We start from the raw sequence: 17,596 nt of genomic DNA on the forward strand, positions 1-17,596 counted from the left end.
TAGGCTACTTTTTATCCCAGAGTTCCCGCGGGATTGATAGGGTTTCCATGCGGACGAAGTCGCGGGCGGCCTCTAGTATAATCATAAATATGTAAACAAAACTATAGGTAAACTGTTTCAATAAAAATTACTAATTTTAATTATTGAATGTTTTATTTTCTCCCTCTTGTTTAATATTTCTTGCTGATTTCCGTGTTTGAAGACAAGTTTCTGTGTTTGTAATTCTTAGATATCAGTTAGTTAGTCAGTCAGTTACTTAGTTCAAATGGCACCTTGAAACATTAAAAATTGTAACACAATTTTTTTTAATAGGCAAAAAAAATCCTTGAATAACTTCGAAATCCAAGTAACGCTAGTAACTAGAACAAGCGAGTGTGAGCAAGCGAGATTATCTAATATATCTTAGATCTCACTTGCTCACACAAGTAATAAAATTGCTACCCAATAACTTTCAAAGGAACCACTACCTATGTTAGGGTCGTGTGCAGAAAAACTTTCAACCTTATTAGAATGTCATAAGTCTGGCAGTCGCAGGCTTCCCTCTATAGGCAAATCTTATGTAAATAATGAGAGACGACGATATCTCGATCGACAATTATCGGGCCCAGTTCGGCCATCATTGATTACCGTCTCTTTCTGTTTTGTTATGTTATATGTCATAGAATAATAAACTGTTTTACTTAGTAATCATTGGTATTAAAGACCGTATTCATTTAATGGAATATTTATTCTTTTTAAATATGCATGTGTGTGTGTATCTATTGGAACCACAGTGCACGCTATTTTAACCCGTAAGAATTTTAAAACTATGACTGCAGATATGAACGCGATCGTACCTTGACCAAAACAGGAAGTCCTGGTCCAGACGAAAAGTCTATAACTACGAGCTTTAATTAAGAGTTAGGAATGTGGGTAAAGCGAAAGAAGTGTACAGGGATCGTGGTAAGAGGAAGAAAGATGTAGTTTTTGCCTCCTCTGTGGGAAAGAGATGTGATTTTATGTATTTACGTACCTACTACGCTTTGTCCACTAAGCAACTTGGTACTGTTTCAGTACGCCTCACAAACCACACAGAATAGCGATTAATTAATATTAGCCACTATCTTCATCGTTAACTTCGTCCACACGTTCGTTGGGAAAACTGTTACCTGACTGTGTAATTAGATATTTAGTAGTAAGAATTTAATTTAGTTGGTCAAAATAGAATAAAATCATGACAAAAAGCCGAGAAAACACTTATATACGCACTATCTACTTCAGTAGGGTTTAGTTTTAGTAAATAAACATATTCTATTCTAAACTATTAGAGTATCGGGTATCGACTTAAATTTTAATAATTTTGAAGGTAGTTTTAAAAAGATATCTGTCACTGTCACACTTGCTGTCTGACATTGACAGACACTAAGGGCACGGCGGCATGTCCCCGACTTTGTAGATCTGTCAGACTCATTGTCATTGCCATTCTCCTGTGTCAATATCAGCTGATTGCTGATTTAGCGTTTTGTTTACGGCAGATATTTTACTTGTATTAACCATTTATCAATTTCGATACTAAGTTTTCTCTTTTTAAGTACCGACGGCGAAAAAAATGGTAACGACTATCTGTGAATCTTGCGCAGTGGATTGAGACATTACTATTAATTTACAGGTGTACATTAGATCTTGAAATAATACAATGGAGATTACGATGTTCAAGATGTACATTCAAAATTCTGTTACTTACTTGAGGGTTTATAAAAACGTAATTACGTATGATAATTTGAAGTAAATTATTGCATGTGAACGAACACATAATATTTCGTAAGTCGTAAATTACCAATGAAGTAAGAATAGAGTCTGCCACAGATATAAGTATAAATTGAAATGTCTTGGACAGATAGGACACTCATTGGTTCACCTTTTAGTTTTCCCCTTTATATGTGTCTCGCTGTCGTCATTCCAAAATACAAATGTATAGCACAATTAGCGGACTTAATGCTTAAAGCATTATCTACCAGTCAACCATTGGGTATGACAGAGAACTTTGATGTGGGGTCAAACTAAATGAATATATTTATACCTACACAAAATATAAAATAAAATAATTATTAATAAACATATAAACTACAATAAAGAAACAATAGGTATATAAAAATTAATAGGTGTAGCGATTACCGAAATGAGTGAAAAGGCAGAAAGGTATCAAATACCCACGCGACTGAAGAGAAACCCGTATACCCGTGATATGAAACTAGCACGACTTGGGGATGCCCTGATGGACTCGGGAAGTGAATTCCAAAGCATAACAGCCATATCGGCGAAGGAATTGTAGGCAAAACCTGTACAGTGAAAAGGGATAGCAAGAGCTAACTTATTTGAAGAAAGTAGAATTCTTTCAAGAGTGGAACTTAATAGTTGGAAGTCTTTTTTATGATAGTCCTGGGGCAAGCTGATTATTGAGAATGTTAAAGAGCTGACATAAAATGTGAAGACTTCTTCGGTTACGGATTGAGAGCCATTTTAGCCGAGAACGATATTCAGAAATACGTTCGTATTTCCGAAGGCAGAATATAAACCTGATACAATTGTTAAGAAGACGTTCTAATTTGTTGAGATTAATTGTTATTATTACTGTTATTGGCTGATAGAGTAGCGAGATTGGCTGTTGTGACTTGTGGCGTAGAGATGTCGCCACATATTCATAGTTGGTCCACAAACCTACTATCGATAGTTGAGTAAACCCGTGGAAGTGGACTAGGTATCGGTCGGCAACACTAAACAGGGACATGGAGAAGAGAGAAGTTAAAACCAGATTGGAAAGATCAATATTTATTATCTGCACTTACACTTTATGAAGGTAATGGGGTCGTGAGAGTCGGCGAGCAGCCCGCTTAGAGATAACACGACCTTACCTTAGGGCTCGTGCAGCGTGCGGCCGACTAGCGACCAGCGGCTGATTTACGGTTCTGAAGGAGGTTCACGTGATTTCATACATCGTTAACGATAGAAATTATGCCAGTTACCAACGAAGCAATCTCAGCTATGGATGCGGTTGTAAGTTTGTTTGTTGTTTGTTAGTTTGTTTGTCATCAGTTTTTCCAGTGAACTAACTCAAATTGCAACATTGTAAATTTGAATTGACTTTGAGGGAGTCTTGACTAAATAATCTATTATATAATCCGATATTTTGTAGCTGCAGCCGCCAATCATTATCTTATGACATTCGAATCAAAAAGTCAGATTATCTATTCGAGAACCACGATGTACAGACATACAAACAAACAGTCAACATCCAACTTCCTGTAGTTTTTGTCAATAGATCGTTGCATTTCCGCTATTAAATACCCACCATTAAAATTTATATAAAAGTTTCATTTCCGTGTGTGGTAGCTAGCTGCAATATATAGTATAGCTAAGTCTGTGACGGTCTTAAATGGCAAGTGCAGCGCAGGTCGTATGAATGTTCGCTAGTCGTCGGTCGGTGGCACACTGCAGTTCGCCGTTTAATTACACAAGTTCAATCCAGTCTGTCCGAATCGGTCAGACTGAGGTCGGCCGAAGTCCGCGGCACGCTGCACAAATCCTTAGGGAAAAAGAAGGACGTCCGCCGTCGCGAGTCTCTTCATATAAGGGTGAGGCGCAGGACTGACACAGACACGACGTCACAAGTTCCTTTCTTGTATCGTCAACCCGAGCGCAGGATGTGCCTGTGATTACGGTCTTATAGTGAGTCAGTGAGGCAATGACACGAAGTAAATTCCGCCTCGCGACGTTGTAACAGTGCCAAGTCCTGCGCCGTCCTTCACATAAGCCCAAATAAAATTTCAGTTGGCAACTATATCTCCCATTCATAATTATAAATTGTAATACATAAATAATAAATAAATAGAGCCACAGTTTTTCAATTGCCTGTATGATCTAAGATGGACTGTGAAATTACTATTCTGAGTTCATAATTAATGACACAGATTCATAGATTTATAAACCAGTATGATTTCTACGGTGTTTAGTTAAATATCTCTTCACCTTAAATCGACGTTGACACACGTCACATTCATAAAGTTTTTCACCAGTATGAGTTCTAAGGTGTCTTTTTAACTTACTCCTCTCATTAAATCTGAGTTGACACACGTCACATTTATAAGGTTTTTCACCAGTATGAGTTCTAAGGTGTATTTTTAACTTACTCCTCTCATTAAATCTGCGTTGACACACGTCACATTCATAAGGTTTTTCACCAGTATGAGTTCTAAGGTGTCTTTTTAACTTACTCCTCTCATTAAATCTGAGTTGACACACATCACATTTATAAGGTTTTTCACCAGTATGAGTTCTAAGGTGTCTTTTTAACTTACTCCTCTCATTAAATCCGCGTTGACACACGTCACATTCATAAGGTTTTTCACCAGTATGAGTTCTAAGGTGTCTTTTTAACTTACTCCTCTCATTAAATCTGCGTTGACACACGTCACATTCATAAGGTTTTTCGCCAGTGTGAGTTCTCCTGTGTTTTGTTAAATCACTCTTCTGAACAAATCGATGTTGACACACGTCACATTCATAAGGTTTTTCACCAATATGAGTTCTAACGTGTCTTTTTAAACTACTCCTCGTATTAAATCTGCGGTGAGACACGTTACATTCATAAGGTTTTGCGCCAGTGTGAGTTCTACGGTGTTTTAATAAATTACTCTTTACATTAAATCGACGTTGACACACGTCACATTCATAAGGTTTTTCACCAGTATGAGTTCTAAGGTGTCTTTTTAACTTACTCCTCTCATTAAATCTGCGTTGACACACGTAACATTCATAAGGTTTTTCGCCAGTGTGAGTTCTATAATGTCGGTCAAAATCTGATTTAAATTTAAAACGTCTATCACAAACATCACATTGGAGTGGACCCTGACCACTCCGTGACGCTGACTCTCGTCGAGACTCGCGCTGTGTCCTGTTGGTTGTACTTCCTGCACCTGGTTGCCGTTTGTCAGCTCCCGATGTGTCAGCTGACGCAGTATCTGTGATTAATCAGCCGACTTGAGAAGAAAGCATAGGTTAAACATAAATAAATACAAATATTAAAACCTACTTAAAATTCAAACACCAAAATGCTAAAATTCTTTGAAAATTGTTTATTTAATTTAGACGGTATTCTTCCCCTGGCTTTAGTCGAGGTTGCATCCTCATCACTCTGGAGAGGAGCCCGAGCTATGTCTTTCACCATGGACCCTAGATTGGGTGAGTCAGGTTTTTACACGAAGCGACTCCAAATCAAATCAAATCATCTTTATTTTGGTACACATGTTTTACATAGATCTTAAATATATAATAATAAATGTAACAATGTGTCCTATTCTTAACAGAACGTACAATATAGGTATAGCTGTTATTGTGGATCTAATTCATTAATTAATATTAGAAATTAAAATTATATCAAGTTCTTCAAATAATCCATAATAATAGCATTAAGATTCATTAAGTATTAAATAAAATTAGTCAACATTTAAGTGAACTATATAAAAATAAATAATAAAAAATTGGTCAAAAAAAATTACTCACATCAAAAAAAAAAAAATTATCTTTCAAAAATTCTTCTTTACTAAAATAACATTTGTCAATCAGGATATTCTTTAATTTGGTTTTAAAAGGGTTATTATTAAGGTCTTTAAAAGGGTCAGGCAACTTATTATATAATTTTGGACCCAAGACATAAACAGTTCGACTATATCCATCCTCCCACTGACCCCCGCGACCTTTGCAGGTAAACCTAATATCTAGTAGCCTCATTGTGTAGGTTTCCTCACGATGTTTTCCTTCACCGTAAACGCATCGGCTAGTATTCAAACTAATGTACTTTTAAAACTTGTAAATTTGTAAATAGTCATTGGTACACGGCCGAGGTAAAGGTGCCGTCATAGTATTCAATATTCACGTCATGGATGTTCAGAAATGACACGTGTGGTGGCTGCGGGATGGACAATGTGGGTATGTGGACATATGCCCAACAATATGCCAGGAACAATGCAGCTCACAAATCAAATGTTATGTGGCTATTGCGCTTTATTTAAACTTACCACATTGTTCATCCTTTATTACAATATAATGCGGCGGATAGGCAAAGATAGATAGATCCCCACAGCCGGGCAGAGATCCGCCCTGACCAACAGCGCCGTCCATCACAGATAGTTATCTGCAAGCATATAAATTATAATATATCAATGTAGTGTCAAACAACTCGGGCAGGTTGTAAGTACTTGATATACACACCTACCCCCAAAACCCCTTAATCGTGAAAATTAGTTGGGAGGTCACCACTTAAACACGTAACAACAATAAACGCGGGCGAGTGGGAAGGCCTAGATGAACATACCTTGACCAAAACAGGAAGTCCTGGTCCAGACGAAAAGTCTATAACTACGAGCTTTAATTAAGAGTTATGAATGTGGGTGAAGCGAAAGAAGTGTACAGGGATCGTGGTAAGAGGAAGAAAGATGTAATTTCTGCCTTCCTCTCTGGGAAAGAGACGTGATTTTATGTATTTAGGTACGCACCTACTACGCTTTATCCACCAAGCAACTTGGTACTGTTGCAGTACGCCACTCAAACCACACAGAATAGCGATTATTTATTATTAGTCACTATCTTCATCGTTCTCCAGACTGGCTAAGATTTGGTTGGTTAAAATAGAATCAAATCATGAAAAATAGCTGAGAAAACACGTATATACGCACTATCTACTTCAGTAGGTTTTAGTTTTAGTAACATATTCTATTCTACAGTATTAGAATATCGGGTATCGACTTAAATAATAATAATTTTGAAGGTAGTTTTAAAAAGATATCTGTCACTGTCACACTTGCTGTCTGACATTGACAGACACTAAGGGCACGGCAGCGTGTCCCCGACTTTGTAGATCTGTCAGACTCATTGTCATTGCCATTCTCCTGTGTCAATATCAGCTGCTTGCTGATTTAGCGTTTTGTTTACGGCAGATATTTTACTTGCATTAACCATTTATCAATTTCGATACTAAGTTTTCTTTATTTAATTACCCACGGCGAAAAAATGGTAATTATGGATTTCAACAACGCCGTATCACTCGTCTATAAGAACTTGTTCAACTATCTAAGAATCTAGCGCAGTGGATTGAGCCATTACTATTAAATAGCAATTACTTTACTGGTGTACGTTAGATCTTGAAATAATACAATGGAGATCACAATATTAGAGATGCACATTTAAATGTCTGTTACTTTCTTGAAAGATTATGAAAACGTATTTAATATAATTTGAAGTAAATCATTGCGTGTGAACGAACACATAATATTTCGTAAGTCTTATGTATATTTAGTAAGAATCGAGTCTGCCTCAGATATAAGTATAAATTAAAATGTCTTAGTCAGATAAGACACTGGTTCACCGTTTAGTTCTTTCCTTGATATTCGCATAGCGTATGTATCTACCACAGCTTCCTCTCTCCTTCTCCCGCGTGTTAGCCTGGACTAGGTCTCGCTGTCGTCATCCGACACGGCCCTAGGGTCCGCTTTCCGTCATTCCGACGAGCGACACTCCCGCTATGTGCATTAGAAAATTAAGCTCAGATAAATTATTACATAGATATAGTGCTCATTAATTCCACTAAATTCGTCTCTTTCTCTTTACCTTATAAGGAAAAGTGATAAGTATCATTTCGTCAGTTACTAGTGGCCACTTGTCACAAATAATACAGTATCGACGGTCTCTTCTGAGATGTATCTGTATGATGGCTTTTCATTCCATGTCTTATAAATTAATCGTTTGTTTATCTTTCTTAATAGGTAATTAGCTTCCGGCTGGCTCTCGCTACAGTCGCAGGGATCTTCGGGATTTATTTTTGTATAATAAGTACCTAAGTGTACAATAGGTCATTTTAGAAGGTGTAAAAACATTCTGCTTTCATATTTGCAACTTGGTTGGGGTCTGCCTTTGACCGGGATCCTGGAGTGGGCACTCAAGTAATTCAAGATACGGTTCTTGTCTGATTTCGTTTAACTTATTGGTATTTAAGAAGCCTATCTGTAGCGGAAGCGATAATTCGGTCTCAACCGCCACCGAAGAAAAACCTTCCGCCAGGATAGGTGTTATGCCTGGAATAATGTGGTTGTGAAAAATTTTATGTCGGAGATTGTGTGTTCCGTAAAATCTTTGCTTGCGCGATTTAGGCTCTTCACTGTTATTGGCTGATAGCGTCGAGTGGTTGGCTGTTGTGACGTTTGTGGCGTAGAGATGTCGCCACATATTCATAGTTATTCCAGAAACCCAACTATTCGATCATTGAGTAAACCCGTGGAAGTGGACTAGGTATCACTAAACAGGGACATGGAGAAGAGAGAAGTTAAACCCAGATTGGAAAGATCAATATTTATTATCTGCACTTACACTTTATGAAGGTAATGGGGTCGTGAGAGTCGGCGAGCAGCCCGCTTAGAGATAACACGACCTTACCTTAGGGCTCGTGCAGCGTGCGGCCGACTAGCGACCAGCGACTGATTCACGGTTCTGAAGGAGGTTCACGTGATTTCATACATCGTTAACGATAGAAATTATGCCAGATACCAATGAAACAATCTCAGTTATAGTTGCGGTAGTTAGTTAGTTTGTTTGTCTTTACAGTTTAACCAGTGAAAAATCAAATTGCAACATTGTAAATCTGTATCGATTTTGAGTCTTGACTAAATTGTTTTTTGTAATCCGATATTTTGTCAAAAGATCGTTGCCTAAGTCTCCCGCATTTTCGCTTTTAAACACCCACCATTAAAATATATACATATTAAAGTTTCATTTCCGTGTGTGGTAGCTAGCTGCAATATATAGTATAGCTAAGTCTGTGACGGTCTTAAATCGCAAGTGCAGCGCAGGTCGTATGAATGTTCGCTAGTCGTCGGTCGGTGGCACACTGCAGTTCGCCGTTTAATTACACAAGTTCAATCCAGTCTGTCCGAATCGGTCAGACTGAGGTCGGCCGAAGTCCGCGGCACGCTGCACAAATCCTTAGGGACGCAGTGCTGGCAAAAAGAAGGACGTCCGCCGTCGCGAGTCTCTTTATATAAGGGTGAGGCGCAGGACTGACACAGACACGACGACGTCACAAGTTCCTTTCTTATATCGTCCCCTTACTGCAAAAACCAATTAAAGTCACTTTTTGTCAAAAATGAGTTAAGTGCACCTTCATAATCTCCTTTTCAAGCTCTATACGCTGGTAAAACCCGTTTTTTGATATGACGCTTCATTCCTGATTTAGCTTTTCGCTAAGATATCTTACAGTGTAATTTTGAAAATAATGTACAGTAAAACAGTAATGTGTAGTGGTTAAATAAAATGTTTAAATAAAATTTACAAAAAAGATCAGTAATCGTATTTTCAATGGTTTTGGCATGTTAAATTTTGACAAAACAAAATTATTCAAGTACTGCAAAAATATACTTAACAATACTAGCAAGCTTTTAGCAGTTACTTGTTAGATAAAATTCTCTATGTTACCTACTTACAAAATATTTAATAATCTGTTAGTCATTTTTACTGATTCATATTTCCCTCGTAAATAAATATTATCTACAAGAAAAATATAATAAAGTAGTTTTGTTGGTTTTACTTGTAAGCTTTTAAACTTTGATTTAATTCAGCCCGTCAGCAAAAACCGTGTAAGTCGCGTTTCAACCGTCGCTCTTACTGTGCGCCTGCGTTGAATTTCGTTAAATTTGCTGTTTTGTGTGTATAATTTTATAATAATGAGTTCCAGATCTAGAAAAATGTTAAACCTTGTATGGGGAGAAAATACGAAAAAATCGGGTAAGTAAAATCATTATGTACCTAATTAATTTTAGGTAAGATTTTTGTAAGAATGATTTTGTTACCTACTTAGTTGAAAATTGAAACGGAATGTATTATTATGATCTATATTTAGATTGTATTACACCTAACTATAGCACAATATTATGATACGCATGTACTTTGCCGATGATTTCTGACGATAAATAAGTTTTCATATACTAAGATAAATACCTACTTACGTGCGACCTGGGGTGGCGGGAAGGCTTATTTTGTTTTTTATTCATACTAATATTATAAAGCGGAAGAGATTGTTTCTTTGTTTGTTTGAACGCGCTAATCTCAGGAACTAATCCTATTACGGTGCACACATTTGCACAGCTAGTTAACAATATTTTACAACAGATTTTATAACTACTAACAAAAGAATGTGCATGTGATGATGATCGTTCATTTTTAGGTGACTATAATAATACCTACCCAGTCAGTGTAAATGCGAAAAAATCTAGCCCATCGGAGTTGACCGTAAGTGCTTATGGCAAAAAATTACATGTCTAGCTACCATTTGATATATGTTACTATGCTATTTATTTGCTAATTAAACATATTTAAATGAATGTTTATAGTTGTTAGGTTTTGAAAGTGAATTTATATGTGTACATCTTTTTTAGGGTTCCGTGCCCAAAGGGTAAAACGGGACCGTATTACTAAGCCTCCGCTGTCCGTCTGTCTGTCTATCTATCTGGGTGACAGGAGAGATGATGCATCATCTCCCCTGTCACCCCCTTCCTACTTTACCTCGCCTTTTAGGCTTTCGACGACTCCTAGTCTTTCCATATCTAAATCGGTTCATTCATTTTATGTATTGAATTGAATATTTGCAAGTTCTGAAAGTATTCTGGCAATCCGTAAGGTTAGCCCGAGGAAAAACTATAACCAGAGAGCTGACCAGGATCAGAAGCCAGGATGGTAGCGTTGTGAAAGGAGAAGAATATTTTATGTGTTAAGATATGGAAGGAGTATTTTGAAAGTTCATTTGAAAAAAAGGAAGGAAATATTAAAAAAATATGTTATAGCGAAGAAAAAGAGAATGAGATGGAAGGCGAAATTGAAATGTTCGAAATTGTGAAAACACTTAAGAGTATGAAAGCGGGTAAGGCTGCTGGGTATGATAGTGTCGGTCAAGATGCTAAAAGCAGGACAAGGCGTATTAGCTAGTCAGTTTTACTGCCTTTTCAATTTGTGTTGGAGAAGCGGCCGAGGACCTATTTATGGATAGTTGTATGACAGATTTGAAAGGGTCTGAAAGTGGATTAAGGATGAATGAGTTACTCGTCAAATGTCTGCTCTATACCGACGATCTGGTTATACCTGCGTCATCAGCGGAAAAGTTACAGGAGATGGTAAACTGTATGCATGAAGCTTTGAAAGAGAAAAGAATGAAAGTGAACGTAAGTAAAACTAAAACACTGGTTTTTGAAATGGAGAAAGAAATGACAGCATGTAATATTTTGATTGGAGTTTACATCAGATGGCAAGTGTGATAGTGATATTGAAAGGAGAGTGAACGCGTGGAACATGGTGAATGGAGCTTTGCATGCCTTTATGAGCAGTCAGAAACTATCCAAAAAGGCTCGACTGACTATGCATAGGGGCGTGTTGGTCCCGACATTAATGTATGGGAGTGAAAGTTGGGCATGGCAAAAGAAGCACGAAAGCAGAATAAATGCACTGGAAATGAGAGCGTCAAGATGTATGATCAGTGTGAAATTGAGTGACCGGATAAGGAACAGCGTGATAAGTGAATGTTGTGATGTGAAAGAAGATGTAGTTACAGGAATAGAAACGGGTATGTTAAGATGGTTTGGTCATGTGGAGAGAATGAATGAAAGCAGGTTGACTAAGCAGATATACAAGGAGAGTGTGGAGGGAATGGTCGGAGTGGGAAGACCTAGACGAACGTATCTTGATCAAATTAAGGACGTCCTGGTAAATGTTCAGGTCAAGAGTACCCGAAACCGCCGAGCTTGCATGAAGAGAGTTATGTATGTGGATGAAGCGATGGAAGTATGCAAAGATCGTGGCAAGTGGAAAGAAGTAGTCTCTACCTACCCCTCCGGGAAAGAGGCGTGATTTTATGTATGTATGCATGTATGTATTTGCAAGTTAGCAGAGAACAACTACTTATGCACATTTTATATTTCAGATGATAACAGTAGAGGATCTTCAGACCTAAACGAATCATCCACTAAAACTGCAGACTTTTTGTATGACTTTTTTTATTTGATTTTGGTTATGTTAAATTAATAAAGAATTGTTTTTTTTATTTTAACAACATTGATGATGATGATTGTACTATTTGGTATTGTTTTTAAACACAATAAAGTATTAAGGCCGACAAAATTGTGTTTTAAACTCGTTTTACCAACATATTTGTAACATTTTAGTGAGTTATGGGATATTTTAATATTAAATTAAAAGCAACTAACCCAATATTAAGTAATATTTAGGGCACTTAAGTAGTAAAGTTAAAAAATCTTTACAGTAAAAACCATTTATTTGCACCACCTCTCGCCCTAATACCTTAATTTATTCTAGTATTTCGAGGATTTGCTTTTATTGTACTAATTACCTTTAAAGCATAATAAATAAGTATTAAAAATACATGAACAGATTCTTGATAGGTTACAATCTTAATAATGATTTGACAGTGCAAACCTTTAAACGTCAATTTCTCGAAACCTAATTTCATGCACTTAGTTGGTTTTTGCAGTAAGGGGACGATATCGTCAACCCGAGGCAATGACACGAAGTAAATTCAGAATACAGACGGCCTCTGTGGCGCAGCGGTAGTACGCTTGTCTGTGACACAGGAAGTCCCGGGTTCAAATCCCGGTCAGGGCATGATGAGAAAAGAACTTTTTCTGATTGGCCTGGGTCTTGGATGTTTATCTTTATAAGTATTTGTTATAAAATATCGTAGAGTTTGTATCTCGTAACACAAGTTTCGAACTTATTTTGAGGCTAACTCAATCAGTGTAACTTGTCCTGTATATATTTATTTATTTATTCCGCCTTGCGACGTCGTAACAGTGCCTAGTCCTGCGCCGTCCTTCACATAATTTCAGTTGGCGACGTTATCTCCCATTCATAATTATAAATTGTAATACATAAGTAATAAATAAATAGAACCACAGTTTTTCAATTTCCTGTATGTTCTAAGATGGACTATGAAATTTCTCTTCTGACTTCATATTTTATGACACACTTCCGATTCATAGATTTAAAAAACAGGATGATTTCTACGGTGTCTTGTTAAATATCTCTTCACCTTAAATCGACGTTGACACACGTCACATTCATAAGGTTTTTCGCCAGTGTGAGTTCTCCTGTGATTTGTTAAATCACCCTTCTGAACAAATCCGCGTTGACACACGTCACATTCATAAGGTTTTTCACCAGTATGAGTTCTAAGGTGTCCTTTTAACTTACTCCTCTCATTAAATCTGCGTTGACACACGTCACATTCATAAGGTTTTTCACCAGTATGAGTTCTAAGGTGTCTTTTTAACTTACTCCTCTCATTAAATCTGCGTTGACACACGTCACATTCATAAGGTTTTTCACCAGTATGAGTTCTAAGGTGTCCTTTTAACTTACTCCTCTCATTAAATCTGCGTTGACACACGTGACATTCATAAGGATTTTCACCAGTATGAGTTCTAATGTGTCTTTTTAACTTACTCCTCTCATTAAATCTGCGTTGACACACGTCACATTCATAAGGTTTTTCGCCAGTGTGAGTTCTCTTGTGTTTTGTTAAATCACTCTTCTGAACAAATCGATGTTGGCACACGTCACATTCATAAGGTTTTTCACCAGTATGAGTTCTAAGGTGTGTTTTTAAACTAAACCTCTCATTAAATCTGCGTTGACACACGTTACATTCATAAGGTTTTTCGCCAGTATGAGTTCTACGGTGTGCTTTTAAACTACAGCTCTTATTAAATCGACGTTGACACACGTCACATTCGTAAGGTTTTTCGCCAGTGTGAGTTCTATAATGTATGTCAAACTTTGATTTAAATTTAAAACGTCTACCACAAACATCACATTGGAGTGGACCCTGACCACTCCGTGACGTTGACTCCCGTCGAGACTCGCGCTGTGTCCTGTTGGTTGTACTTCCTGCACCTGGTTGCCGTTTGTCAGCTCCCGATGTGTCAGCTGACGCAGTATCTGTCATTAATCAGCCAACTTGAGAAGAAAGCATAAGATAAAAAAATACAAATATTAAAACATACTTCACATTCAAACAACAAAATGCTAAAATTCTTTGAAATTGTTTGTTTAATTTACACGGTTTTCTTCCCCTGGCTTTAGTCGAGGTTGTATCCTCATCACTCTGGAGAGGAGCCCGGGGTATGCCTTTGACCAAGGACCCTAGATTAGGTGAGTCAGGTTTTTACACGAAGCGACTCCCATCTGACCTCCGCAATCTGAATGTGTAGGTTTCCTCACGATGTTTTCCCTCACCGTAAACGCATCGGTTAGTAATCAAACTAATGTACATGACTTTGAAAATAGTCATTGGTACACGGCCGAGGTAAAGGTGCCGTCATAATATTCAATATTCACGTCATGGATGTTCAGAAATGACACGTGTGGTGGCTGCGGGATGGACAATGTGGGTATGTGGACATATGCCCAACAATATGCCAGGCACAATGCAGCTCACAAATCAAATGTTATGTGGCTATTGCGCTTTATTTAAACTTACCAAATTGTTCATCCTTTCTTACGATATAAGACCGCGAATACGCAAACATAGCTAGAACCCCAAAGCCGGGCAGAGATCCGCCCTGACCAACAGCGCCGTCCATCATAAATAGTTATCTGCAAACATATAAATTATATAAATATGTATGTAGTGTCAAACAACTCAGACAGGTTGTAAGTACTTATATAGGTTGAAATATACACCTACCTCCAAAACCCCTTAATCGTGAAAATTAGTTGGGAGGTCACCACTTAAACACGTAACAAATGTGTTCAGTTCCTAAAACCTGATAAACGCGGGCGAGTGCGGAGGCCTAGATGAACGTACCTTGACCAAAACAGGAAGTCCTGGTCCCGACGAAAAGTCTATAACTACGAGCTTTAATTAAGAGTTAGGAATGTGGGTAAAGCGAAAAAAGTGTACAGGGATCGTGGTAAGAGGAAGAAAGATGTAGTTTTTGCCTCCTCTGTGGGAAAGAGATGTGATTTTATGTATTTACGTACCTACTACGCTTTATCCACTAAACAACTTGGTACTGTTGCAGTACGCCTCAGAAACCACACAGAATAACGATTAATTAATATTAGCCACTATCTTTATCGTTAAACTTCGTCCACACGTTCGTTGGGAAAACTGTTACCTGACTGTGTAATTAGATATTTAGTAGTAAGAATTTAATTTAGTTGGTCAAAATAGAATAAAATCATGGCAAAAAGCCGAGAAAATACTTATATACGCACTATCTACTTCAGTAGGGTTTAGTTTTAGTAAATAAAAATATTCTTTTCTAAAGTATTAGAGTATAGGGTATAGACTTAAATTTTAATAATTTTGAAGGTAGTTTTAAAAAGATATCTGTCACTGTCACACTTGCTGTCTGACATTGACAGACACTAAGGGCACGGCAGCGTGTCCCCGACTTTGTAGATCTGTCAGACTCATTGTCATTGCCATTCTCTCCTGTGTCAATATCATTTGATTGCTGATTTAGTGTTCTGTTTACGGCAGATATTTTACCTGTATTTACCATTTATCAATTTCGATACTAAGTTTTCTCTATTTAAGTACCGACGGCGCAAAAAATGGTAATTATGGATTTTAACAACGCCGTATCACTCGTCTGTAAGAACTAGTTCGACTATCTGTGAATCTTGCGCAGTGGATTGAGACATTACTATTAAATAGCAATTAATTTACAGGTGTACGTTAGATCTTGAAGTAATTCAATGGAGATTACGATGTTCAAGATGTACATTCAAAATTCTGTTCCTTACTTGAGGGTTTATAAAAACGTAATTAGGTATTTAAGATAATTTGAAGTAAATTATTGCATGTGAACGAACACATAATATTTCGTAAGTCGTAAATTACCAATGAAGTAAGAATAGAGTCTGCCACAGATATAAGTATAAATTGAAATGTCTTGGACAGATAGGACACTCATTGGTTCACCTTTTAGTTTTCCCCTTTATATGCGTCTCGCTGTCGTCATTCCAAAATACAAATGTATAGCACAATTAGCGGACTTAATGCTTAAAGCATTATCTACCAGTCAACCATTGGGTATGACAGAGAACTTTAAGTGTGGGTTCAAACTAAATAAATATATTTATACCTACACAAAATATAAAATAAAATAATTATAATAAACATAGATACTACAATAAAGAAACAATAGGTATATAAAATTAATAGGTGTAGCGATTACCGAAATGAGTGAAAAGGCAGAAAGGTATCAAATACCCTCGCGACTGAAGAGAAACCCGTAGACCCGTGATTTGAAACTAGAACGACTTGAGGATGCCCTGATGGACTCGGGAAGTGAATTCCAAAGCATAACAGCCATATCGGCGAAGGAATTGGAGGCAAAACCTGTACGGTGAAAAGGGGTAGCAAGAGCTAACTTATTTGAAGAACGTAGAAATCTTTCGAGAGTGGAACTTAATAGTTGGAAGTCTTTTTTATGATAGTCTGGGGCAAGCTGATTAATGAGAAAGTTATAGAGCTGACATAAAATGTGAAGACTTCTTCGGTTACCGATTAAGAGCCATTTTAGCCGAGAACGATATTCAGAAATACTTTCGTATTTCCGAAGGCAGAATATAAACCTGCTACAAATGTTAAGAAGGTTCTAATTTGTTGAGATTAATTATTGTTATTATTACTGTTATCGGCTGATAGAGAGATTGGCTCTTGTGACTTGTGGCGTAGAGATGTCGCCACAAATTCATAGTTGGTCCACAAACCTACTATCGATAGTTGAGTAAACCCGTGGAAGTGGACTAGGTATTGGTCGGCAACACTAAACAGGGACATGGAGAAGAGAGAAGTTAAAACCAGATTGGAAAGATCAATATTTATTATCTGCACTTACACTTTATGAAGGTAATGGGGTCGTGAGAGTCGGCGAGCAGCCCGCTTAGAGATAACACAACCTTACCTTAGGGCTCGTGCAGCGTGCGGCCGACTAGCGACCAGCGACTGATTTACGGTTCTGAAGGAGGTTCACGTGATTTCATACATCGTTAACGATAGAAATAGCTAGCTACAATGTATAGTATAGCTAAGTCTGTGACGGCCTAAAATCGCTAATCTGGCAACACTGCCGGTCTGTCAGATTGTTGTGGAATGTGCAGCGCAGGTCGTATGAATGTTCGCTAGTCGTCAATCGGTGGCACACTGCAATACGCCGCCGTTTAATTACACAAATTCGTTCCAGTCTGTCCGAATCGGTCAGACTGAGGTCGGCCGAAGTCCGCGGCACGCTGCACAAATCCTTAGGGACGCAGTGCTGGCAAAAAGAAGGACGTCCGCCGTCGCGAGTCTCTTTATATAAGAGTGAGGCGCAGGACTGACACAGATACGACGTCACAAGTTCCTTTCTTGTATCGTCAACCCGAGCGCAGGATGCGCCTGTGATTACGGTCTAAAAGTGAGTCAATGAGGCAATGAGTCGTAACAGTGCCTAGTCCTGCGCCGTCCTTCACATTAGCCCTTATTTGAAGATTTCAGTTTGCGGCGTCATCTCCC

General features: G+C 37.8%; 1 protein-coding gene across 1 annotated transcript; it reads right to left on the reverse strand.

Annotated features, from left to right (window-relative positions):
• Positions 1-1,092: 1,092 nt before the first annotated feature.
• Positions 1,093-16,617, reverse strand: LOC132903574 (zinc finger protein 84-like). Its single transcript, XM_060952163.1, has 4 exons — positions 16,604-16,617; positions 13,093-13,844; positions 4,083-4,997; positions 1,093-1,148 (listed from the first exon to the last, which is right to left on the reverse strand). The coding sequence occupies exons 1-4, from the start codon at positions 16,615-16,617 to the stop codon at positions 1,093-1,095; spliced, it is 1,737 nt and encodes a 578-aa protein (XP_060808146.1).
• Between the last annotated feature and the right edge of the window lie 979 nt (positions 16,618-17,596).

Source organism: Amyelois transitella, chromosome 28 (assembly GCF_032362555.1).
Source record: "Amyelois transitella isolate CPQ chromosome 28, ilAmyTran1.1, whole genome shotgun sequence".
NCBI lineage: Eukaryota > Metazoa > Arthropoda > Insecta > Lepidoptera > Pyralidae > Amyelois > Amyelois transitella.

What these genes read in the sequence shown, in the direction of transcription:
- LOC132903574 (XM_060952163.1), bottom strand. An exon ending in GAGATATTTAACAAGACACC is followed by an intron (nt 4,998 to 13,092) that starts GTAGAAATCATC and finishes GATTAATCACAG; the next exon opens with ATACTGCGTCAGCTGACACA. An exon ending in ACTCAGATTTAATGAGAGGA is followed by an intron (nt 1,149 to 4,082) that starts GTAAGTTAAAAA and finishes TTACACAGTCAG; the next exon opens with GTAACAGTTTTCCCAACGAA.